The 12,220-nt window shown below is 35.4% G+C and overlaps 1 protein-coding gene across 1 annotated transcript; it reads right to left on the bottom strand.

Annotated features, from left to right (window-relative positions):
- Positions 1-4,685: 4,685 nt before the first annotated feature.
- Phum_PHUM515270 (isoleucyl-tRNA synthetase, cytoplasmic, putative) lies at positions 4,686-11,921 on the bottom strand (the record flags this gene model as incomplete). Its single annotated transcript, XM_002431157.1, has 16 exons — positions 4,686-4,872; positions 4,963-5,340; positions 5,418-5,794; positions 5,867-6,151; positions 6,278-6,430; positions 6,533-6,751; positions 6,833-7,132; positions 7,220-7,429; positions 7,520-7,835; positions 7,910-8,113; positions 8,190-8,390; positions 8,461-8,876; positions 9,135-9,283; positions 9,532-9,849; positions 9,942-10,368; positions 11,268-11,921. The coding sequence occupies 16 exons, from the start codon at positions 11,919-11,921 to the stop codon at positions 4,686-4,688; spliced, it is 4,794 nt and encodes a 1,597-aa protein (XP_002431202.1).
- Between the last annotated feature and the right edge of the window lie 299 nt (positions 11,922-12,220).

Below are 12,220 nucleotides of genomic sequence, written 5' to 3'. Positions count from 1 at the left end.
CGAATAAATATTTTTACATAATAATAATAATAATAAATAAATAAATAAAAATTAAATAAAATTTATTTATTATCCTTATTATTATTTTTTTTTTTTTTATTTTAAATTCGTTTCTCCATCCTTGGTCACATTTAATATATACATATACAAAATTTTGCTTTAAAACATAGTTATTTCATAATTTAAATTTTATTCCTATTAATACATAAGTTAAACATGAAAAATATGGGATTTTTTTTCTGACCAATCACGAGTAAGAATGGCGAGCGCCATTAATTTCTCATTATGTATACAAAGCACGCCATTGGTTAAAAATTGTATTGAAAATTGCATATACTCTAAATGCAAGGCGTTGAAGCGAAACGAAACTATCGAAAAATTGAGACCTCCTGAATATTATGTTTTACTGATACTCGGAACCAATTTTTCACTCATTTTTCTTGATTTTTTTTCGTTTTCCTTACTTTTTTGAGTTATGCAATTTGTCGTGTTTTTGCGTATTGCCAGTTGCATAACCACAATTTTTAAGGATTTTTGAATTTTTTCGATTTTTTCTGTTCGCCTTACTTTTTTGAGTTATGCAATTTGTCGGGTTTTGCGTGTTGCCAGTTGCATAACCCAATTTGTATAAAAATTTCTTTTAAGTTTTTCTTTTATGGGAATAAATGAATGATATAACCAAACATGCATGATGGGAAAAAAAAAAACAAATTTTATTTTTTTTTTAAATAATATATTTGAGAGAATAAATACATATATTGTAATACAGAGAATAAATACAAATATTATTATTATTATTATTATCATCATTATAAATTTGAAAAAAAAAAAACGGAAAACTTAATAATCGTTTGTGGCATATTTAGTAGTTTATGTGTCACGATTAAGAAAAATATACATACATATATTTTATACATATATATGTATATAATATAAACGTGGCCAAATATAAATCAAACGTTCAATCATCACTCAAAATTTAATTACAGGTTTAAAACGAGGTTCCTTCTATGACGACAAACAACCGAACCTGATTTTTTCTAATTATTCCTCTTTCTCGCCTTTCCCTCCTTCCCTTCCCCTTCTTGCCTTCTCGCTTTTTCGTACTTTTTTCCAAAACGAAATCGTAGCCATTATTTAAATTATTTGACAAATATAACAGAAACGTTTTTGTCACCTCTCCTCTCCTCTCCAAAAGGTAGACATCATCTTGTTTCGCTGTCTGATACTGTCACTCCTGAATGTACCGGCTCGTCTTTACTGGTCCTTTCCTAAATGAAAGAAAAAAAAAATAATAACAATTAGTAAAGACAAATGTAAAAAGTTTATAAAATTTTCTGTTGTTTCATCCGCGTTCTACCTACTTACCATCGAGTAAAACGCAAATTGCGTGGTCACGATTTCTTTGTATGTCCTCCACGGCGGAGGAGTTCCCGTTTCCTATCCCCGAACCGACCCTATCTCGTCCGTCCACCAGTATTTCGGCCGCTTGCGCTCGACGCGTAAACCGACGCCAGTACCGTGTCTCCCCATCCCACCAGAACGAAACCCTCTCCCCGGGACAGCTCTCGAGGCCTCGGCGTTTTGACCGAGCTCGAGAATAGTATCGCGGCCACGCCGACCTCGGATGCGAACCGAGTACCGGCGCGACGACCCCCTCCCCCTGACGGAAAGACGTAAGGCTCCAAGATCATCGCGACCTCGATGCTCCACGTCCCTATCAAGTTTAGCAAAAGGTCCTGAGCCCCCTGCACCTGTTTAAATTAATTTGGAGAAACTTCCCCATGCCTACCGAGAGCTACTGGCGGAGCCGTTCGTTCCCGGCTGGCACGCGGAGGTTCCCCCCATCCTACCAGTTTCGGTTCCCCAACGAAAGGGCGTACCCCTAATGGCCAGCGTCCCGCACGAAGACCCCCCGAGCTATTTCTACCTTCAAATTAAAATTAAAATAGAATTTCACACTAAAAATATGGCAAAATATGTTATAATAGTATTTTTCCCGTCGTTCATTGTTCTTTTTCCTAAAGTAACAAATCCTCTAAATGTCCAGGTTTTTTTTTTGGCCTACGCAGATTTTGTCTTCATTAATAAAGGATATAGCAGGAGTTCTTGATTTATCCATATTCATTGGTAAGGATTTTTTTTTTTTTTCACTGTTTTTGCCAGTATGTTTTATGGTTCCTTGGTGCCCTAAGGGACTACCTACAAATAATATCCTATCCTACCGACAAATTATATGTTATGATTCTTGAATGAGGAAAATGATCTCTAATTACCCTGTTGGCCGACGAAAACACTAGGTGGGACCCCGAGGTGCTCCCGCCGACCGTTTTAAAACAATGAGCAACAAGTAGGATCCGAATTACACGATCAGAGTCATCTGCTGCACCCGGCCTCCAAGTAGCTGGATTACAGGAGCACGCCACTAACTCCCGGCCCCCACTACTCCCCTGCCACTACCTCATTTTTTTTTGTGATAATAACTGCTGAAAACGAAACATAAAAAATAAAATAGAAAAACTTTTGGATTCCGCGCGCGACGACGTTCGATGCGTTCTGGCGTTCGATCCGTGTGACAACCTAACGAAAAAATTTACAAATTTATGTATATAAATACGAACACGTTCCCGTTTTTTTTCCCCTCCCGGTTTTTCCGACCTTTTTCTCTTTTTCATGCTCTACCTAACGATTTCCTCCAATTCTTCGTCTTTCATTTATATTTTATTGCCGAAAAGCGGTAAAAGCGTTCGTTCGGTTAGTGGCGATGACACTTTTCCGATAATAAGAAAAATAATTCTAGAAATTTCTGACTAGATGGTGATTATGATATTACGATGCTCTTTTCTTTTTAAAATTATTTTCAAGTTCTGGAAATACTATGACGGTGAGTACAATAGCCCGACAATGATGATAATAATAATATTTACAAATTTAAGAGAGCTCACGTGAGGGGAGAGAGAGAGAGAGAGAGAGAGAAAACATTATTTCTTATTCGCGAAATCCTAACGCTCGGTGTTTTACGGTAGTTTCAAATGGGGGGTAAAGCCCATAAAGTGCACGTCTTGTCGGCGCTCGTGCTCAAAAATGAAAATTCTGTCGGATGCCATCTTCCGGAAATAACTTTGTCTTGGTGATGAGCGGCGACGACGACGCTGGGAAGCGGCAACGTCAAATCCCCTGGAGACAAAAAAAACAAACCGATTAATGACGTCATCATTCATCATTATTGTCACGACGTTAACAGTAATAATAATAATAAAAACCTTGTAAATCCGTCAAGACGAGTTTGTTATCGTATCCTCGGGTCAGGAGGTAATAAGCGCTCGGTGAAAACCTTATCGGTCTTATGTCTGACGAATGAGGTTTGAAACATTGAACGTTTCTCCCCCCGCGAATGTCGTACAAAATGCACGAGGAATCTTCGTTCCCGGATACTAGAAGTCGTACGAATGGATCGACGCAAACGGCAGCAACAGGTGAGTCCTGAAATCGTAGTAAAACCAAAAATTAATTAGTCCGGAGTTCGTCGTCGTATGCTCCGGGCAAGTGGGATTAGGTTTAACAGAAATAAATATCCCGCTGATGAGGAAGGAGAGGAGGATGAAGGAGCGGTTCCGGACCTTCGTCATCGGCCGAAGGAGAGGAAACGTCGTCGTCGGAAGGAGGAGGAGGACGAAGACGAGGATGCATATGACGACGACTACGTCTTCGATTAGCAAGGTGCGGCGATGGACGAAAGCTTCGCGTCGGTGACTCTTCTTTCGAATTTATAGAAGATCGGTGGTCTTCCTATCCGTCCTCTATCTGTCTTACCCCCCGTTTAGTCCTTGTTACCCGTTAGGAGAGAATGCGGTCAATAAACGTCTTCACTTTCTTCTTTAATAACCCTTTATTCAGGTGGCGAAGGTTTAGTCTAAATCCTCGAGCTTTCCGTCCCCATTCTCCCACCAGCGAAGGACCGGAGGACACTTCCGAAAGGGACTGCCGAACGTCCTGGGAGATGCGTTTTCATCTTCGAGATGACGGCGGAACGGACATTAGGGCGCATCTTCCCAAAGAGAATCGTGTGGAACGGTTAAAGTTTTGGCTTACCGGAGAGGGATGATTGAAATGTCTGCCGAAATGGAAACTTGAAATTTTCACTAAAAATATCGAAAAATTTGCTCGTATGTATCAGACAGGTGGGGTCTGACCCCACCAGAGAGCCAATCCTTAAAATTCCCGGCCTCCAATTAGCTAGATTACACGACCCCGCCACAACTCCCGCACTCTTCAAAAATATCATTTTGAACATTTTTCAAAACAAAAAAAAAAGGAAAAACAAACAAACAAACAAACAACAACATAGAATAATCACGATAAATTTCTTTTATTCGTTATAATAAAACTCAAATCATCATTCATTCACTTACACCGTATTTTTTTTTTTAACTTTCACTTGACAATTCACTTTACAAACAAACAAACAAACAAAATAATAAAATAAAAACGTTATCATCTTCATTCATTTTCCCTCTCGTTTTTGCTGGATCAACCAACAATCCTTTAAACAAACAAAAAAAAATTAAATGAAAAAATTACTTGCGACGACTTGAAAAAAAAAAAAATACGAGTTTAAATTATAATAAAATTAAAATTAAAAAATGTACAATTGACGATAATGATAATAATAATAATAATGAATTTCAATGAACGGACACCAAAATCTCATTTTTAGGACCCGTCAAAGGTCTTGACAATACTATTTTTTTATTATTTATTTTATAAAGTTTTCCTATGGATTCGATAATTCGATCCGCTTTGAGTAAAATCCCATCGGGTTGACATAAGAAAACTATCCCTTTTCTTTTCTCGTAATTCACGTTCAAAAACCTGGAATAAGAAGAAGAAAAAGGGAAAAGAAGGAAAATTCTCAAAGTTTTAGAAAAAATCAAAAAAAGAAACCAAAAAACCAAAACTCACGGTTGATCTGGAAAATTCGACGGTTCGACGTACGCATTTGGAAATTCTATTTTCGTGACGTCACAACCTTTACGACAAACGTAAATTATCCTTTTGGAAAAATCTTCCGATCCTTGAATTTCCACCAATTTTTTTTTAATATTTTTCCCCCCCTTATCATCATCATCATCATCATTCGAAACGATGTGAAAATTTAAATCGTCCGAAGAATTGTCCGCCATTTGTAAAAATTCCAGGATTTCATTTTTTAAATTATGAAAATTTTTCAATTCGTTTTCTCCCACGGGATTTTCCAACGGGAATATCCATTCGGAATTTTTCAATTTTTTCTGTTTGCTGTCTTTGAGTAGGGAATCTTGAAATTTGACGAGTACGTGCCTGAAACGAACGCGAAAGATTAATGATAATAATGATAATGATAATGATGATAAAATTTGTATTCCTTTCATGTTCACCTCACGCAGGGAGTCATGGAAAAATGACCGTTTGCGATTTTTATCAATGACGATTCTTTGTCTACGACATTTCCGGTCGTTCCGCTCGCTTGCTGCTGCTGGTGCTGATGCGTCATCCTCTTGTGATCTTTCGACAGAGATTTTTTCCTTTCCCTTTCACGTGCTTTCATTTGAGAATTTGGAATTTGAGGAATGTCGCTTTTGACGACTTTTGCCGCTTGAGTACTCGGTGTCGTGCTTTTCCTTTTAACGGATTCGACCATCGTTCCCGATGAAGATGATTTTCCAATCGTCGTTCCATCCCCGCATTTTTTTATCCAATCCGAACAAAATCCTCTCGTGATTTTCAATTGTAACAAACCGGGAGATCCTTTCAACTGTAAACAATTGACAAAATTTTTATCGTCGTCCTCCACTTCCTCTTCCTCTTCCTATCGTGTCTCACTCACCTGTGACGATTCTTCGACGACCACATCTCTCTCCTTTCCCGTAGTATCATCATCTTTCCACGGTCGGAGAGGAACTTTCAAAAGGTTTTCAATGTATTCTTTTTGCGTCGCGACGACGGACGAAAGATCCGAATCCTCGGGAGTTATCTTATATAATACGGTTATAGGATCCGTGGGTACGAGCTGTCCTTTTTTCCGTAATTTTTGTACGAGATTCACAACCTCTCTTGCTAAACCTTCGTCCAACATGGATGCATCCCGATTCATGTCGAACATTAAAGCAACCTGAAACGAAATTTTATTAATAAAAAAAAACCGAAACAATCGAAAGAGAGAGAGAGGGAGAGAAAGGGAGAGAGAGAGAGAGAGGAGACAGAGAGAGAGAGAGAGAAGAGATCTGTTTTTCTTCACCTCTTTACTTCCCAGAGTTTCGTATCTTTCGCTGTCGAAGGAACCTTCTTCGAAACGATACGCGATGAAAACTTCGTCTATGCTCAACACGTGACCCAATACTTGTAATTTACCATTTTTAAGAAATTCTTGAACTTGAGAATCCGTGAGTTGCTGTAAAAAAAAAAAAAAAAATTTTGTTAAGGTGGCGACACTGATAGATTTTCACTCGCGTTTTTCTTTTCTTTTCTTTTCTTCTACATTTTCCCTTCTCACCTTGACCGCTTGCAACACGGATTTAAAATCACCCTTCAAACGAGCTCCTAATACTTTATGGTCTACGTCGGCTGCTAGCGACACTTTATACTTGTCGCAATCCGTCGATAAAACTAAATTTTTAACGTTCAATTCTTCTAATATGTAATTTTTAACGGCTTCCAAATCTTCTAAATATTGTTTGTCCTTGTGTATGACGATGAGTTCTGGAAGCGGGTACTGAAAAGGAAAAAATTAATAATAATAATGATACTGACGACGATAACCGGAAATCCTCTCGAACAATGTCAAATACCTCACCTTCATCGGAACAGTCCTTTTATCTCTAATTATTCTTCCTGAAGAAATAACATACTGCATGTTTTTGATTCTCCTCTCTATGACTTCGTCAATGTCCGAAGTCACGGGTTTGGGCAAATTAAGGAAATGTATACTGTCGGCGGTTTTGGCGGACGACTCGCGACTCACTTTTCTCTTTAAATTTTTATACATCAATTCGCAGAGGAAAGGAGTGAAGGGAGCCATTATTCGTACGAATGTAAATAAAACGCTAAAAAGAGTATTGACGGCAATCAAACAATCTTTTTCCCCGTTGTCTCCCTGTAACAAAATGAAATTTCCTTACTTTTCAACAACCGCAACAACCACAACAACAACAACAACAACCATCGCAAAACAAACACAAACCTTTAAACGCTTCCGATTCATTCTTATGTACCAATTCGTGAGTTGATCGATGTAATCCACCAATATGGGTACAACTTTGTACAAGTGAAATTTGGCCATTTCTCTCCAAACGGTTGACACCATCGTTTGAGTTGTCGATTTGATCCATCGATCCATAGTGTTGGACGAGGGTTGATCCACTTCCGGATTGTATTCATAAGGTTTGCCCTCCTGTAAGAATAAGCGCGCGATTCAAAATTTTGTTAAAAAAAAAATAAATGCGACAAGAGTCTTGGGGGAACGAAGAATAGACTGACTCACCGATTCCAATCTTTCCAAACTTTGTGCCAGATACCTGTACGCGTTATACCAGGGTAACAAAACATCTTTAAGTACGTCGCGAACCCCTTCTTCTTTGAACCTTAAATTTTCCGCTCTCACGACGGGCGAATTGATCAAATACAATCTCAAAGAATCCGCACCGTATTTGTTGACTATTTCCATCGGATCCGGATAATTTTTTTTTCTCTTCGACATTTTCTGACCGTCCGAAGCGAGAACCAAACCGTTCGCTATCAAGTTTTTAAACGGAGCCTTGTTAAACAAAGCGGTGGAAATGACAATCAGAGTATAAAACCTTTGAAAAATACAAAAAAACAAAATGAAATAAATAAAATCGTAATCGCGAAAAAACCGTTGAATTTTATTTACCATCCTCTCGTTTGATCGATTCCTTCCGCGATGAAATCCGCGGGAAATCCTTTGTGAAAATCTATTTCGCATGATCTCCCAAATGGAAAATGAACTTGTGCGTAAGGCATGGAACCGGATTCGAACCAACAATCGAAAACTTCCGACACTCTCCTCAGCGGAGGTTTTCCAGGTCGAACTGATGGTATTTCGAGTTTATCGATGCTGTAAGAAGAAACGATTTCAAATTCGATATTTTGAAACAAAAAGAAAAAAAAACTCATCGAAAACAACAACTCACTGTTCCCGATGCAAATCCGTTATTTTTTCACGTGTGAGTTCTTCTAATTGTTTTATGCTTCCGATGCAAACAACTTCCTGTCCATCATCGGATACCCAAAGGGGAATCGGGGTTCCCCAATATCGATTTCTACTGATTGCCCAATCTCTCGCTCCTTTTAACCAATTTCCAAATCTTTTATCCTTAACGAAATCAGGTACCCTGAAGAAAATAAATTTAATTGACATCATCAAAACGATTCGAATAAAAAAAAAAGTATTAATAAATTTACCAATAAGTCGCGTGACTGCTCTCCAATAAATTTTCAATCATGGGTTCGACTCGTACGAACCACGATGGCACAGCCTTGTAAATGAGAGGAGTATCTGAACGCCAGCAAAATGGATAACTGTGTTTAACGGAACTCGCTTCGATCAATCTTTTCGGACATTTTTCTTTCAAATATTTTATTATTTTTTTATCCGCGTCTTTGACGTGAACTCCCTCGAAATCGACGACGGGTTTGACGAATCTACCGCTGTCGTCGACGGGACAAACAATTTTCTGATCGCGGCTTATAACTCCGGCCGACAAACAAACCCTGTAATCGTCTTCTCCGAAATATGGCGCCTGATGAACTATTCCCGTACCGGCATCATCGGAAACGTATTTATCGACTAAAATTTTAAATGCTCCTTTCGATTTCATCTGAAAAATAAATAAATAAATAAATAATTTAAATAAAATTATAACTTAGAAATTTTTTTCTTTTTTTTTTTAAATTAAAAAATGAATGCATCAAGGTTTCTTATCTAATAACCTCATAATAGGCGTATCAAAATAATAATAATAATTACAAGGAGAAAGTTAACAAAGGAGAAAATATTAAATTTCAACATTTCAAATATGATGAAACAAATAAAAAAAAAAAAAAAACTTTATTCATTTATTCTTTCATTCTTTTACCTCGGAGAAATATGGGAAAAGTGGTTCATAACCAAGGCCTCCTAATTTTTCACCAGGAAACTTATCTAATATTTCATAATCGTTTTCTTTTTTGAATAACATGCAAAGTCTTGCTTCCATTACTATGTACACTTGATTGTTTTTCAAAGCTAGAAAAATAAATAAAAAAAAAAGTGTAAATATGATAATTTAAATGACAATAGCATGACAATAGAAATAGAAAAAAAAAGCAAACAAACATTTATCATATTATATAAAATTTTCTCGGAATGTGACACATTTCATATTTTACATTTAAAAAAAAAAAAAAAGATAACAATGAATGAATGAATGAATGTCACACACACCAAAGTGAATTTTCAAAAAAAAAAAAAAAAAATTAATAAAACTTTCATACATTTCACTTTGACGTAAATAAGTTCCGGATGAACACAAGTTGCCAAATTGCTGGGTAGAGTCCAGGGTGTGGTCGTCCATGCGACAAGCATTATAGACGGATCAGTATCCAGAGGAAAACCGACAATCACTTGTGGATCGACAACTTCTTTATAATTTTGACCAGATTCGAAATTTGATAAAGGAGTGTTGCATGCTGTCGAATAAGGCATAACCTTAACTCCTTTATATACGAGTCCTTTAACGAATAATTCGTGAAAAACCCACCATATTGATTCCATGTACCATGGGTATAATGTTTTGTAATCATATTCAAAATCTAAAAAAAAAAAAAAAAAAAGTTTTAAGTGTTGATAATTCATGATGAACATTCAAATTGAAAAATAATAAAACATGACTGGACCAACCAACCTATCCACCTTGCCAATCGTTCCATAATAATTTCCCATTCATTTGAATATCTCATGACAATCGATCGACATTGTGCATTATATTTATCGATTCCCATTTTATGAACATCGCTGGGACCGGTAATGTTTAATGATTTATCAATTTCATATTCGACAGGTAAACCGTGACAATCCCAACCGAATCTTCTACTAACATGATGACCACTCTGATGAGCAAATCTAGTGACTATATCTTTAATAGTACCAGCAAGGATGTGGCCATAATGTGGCATGCCGGTTGCAAAAGGTGGACCATCGAAAAAAGTAAATTTTTTCCTACTTTTCGATTCATCTAAACTTTTTCTAAATGTTTCTGATTTTCTCCAATATTTACTTATTTTTTCCTCTTCTAAAGAAAAATCTATTTTATCTGGTACTCTTTCCATTATCTAAAGTAATAAGAAAAATGATTACGTAGAATAAAATAAAAAAAAATTCAATTATTTGCAACGCTGACAATTTTCATCATGCATTTTATATTACTCGAATACAAAAAAATTCATGACAAAATCGTACACGTGAACGAATAATGAATAATGAAAAAAATTAAATTAAAAAAAACCATATTGTATTTTAAAATAAACGTAATTATTTTTTAAATAAATAAATAAAAATTTCAATCATTCAAAATGTCATAATTTGTAAAAGGTTTTAAAAAAATTAATAATTAAAAAAAAAAAAAAATGATTGGATTTTTTTCCTTCTTCTCCTTTTCTTTAATAAGAATTTTAAAAAAATATTTAATTAAAAATTTAATTATTTAATTTATTTACCCTAAATTAATAAAAAATGGTCGTTTCCTTATAAATTATCAATGTCGGAAAATTAAATTACACACAGAAAGCATTACCAAAAAATAAATTTTTTTTATTAAAAAAAAAAATCTACAGTGGAACACGTTACCAATTTTGTAACTAGACCGCAAACTGAAAATTAGTCACAGCCTTCTTGAACACAAAAAATAAATTCGTCGTCTGCTAAACGTTACGCAGTTTTGCGAAATATATTATTTTTATTTGAATAATTATTATTACGTAATAGTTTTTATTTATAATTTGTTATTTTAATTAAATAAATCAAATTATTAAAAACAAATATTACTTACCCGCAACAACAACAACAACAACAAAAAAGAAAGAAAAAGAGAGAAAGAGAGAGAGAGAGAGAGATTTTTAATTTATTCGGTTTATTTAAAATAAATCGAATGAATCTTTACTTTTCCTTGTTGTATAAAAAAAAAAATAAAATAAAAAATTAATTACGTTATTTAATTTTTCTCAAGTGGTACACCTTTTGCACATATCGGCCTATATCCACAATATCCTTTTTTAGTGACGTCATATGGAAGTCTTAAATTATCATCCAAAATAAGATCTTTAATTTCGTATCTCATTTCTTTGGGTAATAAATCGGGTACGGGATTGCAAGGACAATGAGAACCAGTTTTTAAATTTCTCCTTTTCCAATAATTTTTATCAGGATTACCCAAATGACGGATTTGCAAACAATCCCAATGACAAGAAGCACCGACCCAACCGGGTGGCAACACCGGATAAAGATTTGCTTTATATGATATTTCGTTACCTTCTGCCACGACTCTATTCGGTGGTTTCGGTTTTTTAGATATTTTCATGGCGGCTTCGTCTAAATATATCTTCGATGCTCTCGAATACGTGTATTTAATGATCGTTTTCAAATCCTCATCCGAGTCTATTTCGTTTAATTTTAAATTCGGCGGTAATACCGTCGACATTTTTATCAATTTACCCGATTTCAAACCTGAATTTGGTTTTTCCAACGTCACTATGCATTCTCTCGGATCCCTACGAACTATTGGTTTACGTTCTATATATAAATCGAATGGAATTCTTGCACCAGGTCTATAAGGTGCATGAGATTGTATATCCATGTGTACGAAAGGTGGTGGAGGTTTCACGACCATTTCTTTTCTTTTCGGTTCTTCCGGTATTGCATTTATAAGAGGCCATACTTGAAAATCATTTTTATACGTTGTTAATTCTTCGATCAAATCAATTTTTTTACTTTTTGTCATTTTTTATTATATGTATATATTAATAATAACAATAATAATAATAATAAATAATAAAATAAATTAATTTTTTTTTTTATAATTTACAAAATAAACAAAAAGTTCACAACGCTCGCGGGTTTTCAAAAAAATAAAAAACAACAAAAACGTTTTAATCAAGACGGCATCGTCGACGTCATTTCTTCTCCTTT

This window comes from Pediculus humanus, genomic scaffold (assembly GCF_000006295.1).
Source record: "Pediculus humanus corporis 1103172108281 genomic scaffold, whole genome shotgun sequence".
NCBI classification, from domain to species: domain Eukaryota; kingdom Metazoa; phylum Arthropoda; class Insecta; order Psocodea; family Pediculidae; genus Pediculus; species Pediculus humanus.
The sequence above is the reverse complement of the archived record's forward strand: the minus strand, read 5'-3'. Positions and strand labels throughout refer to the sequence as shown.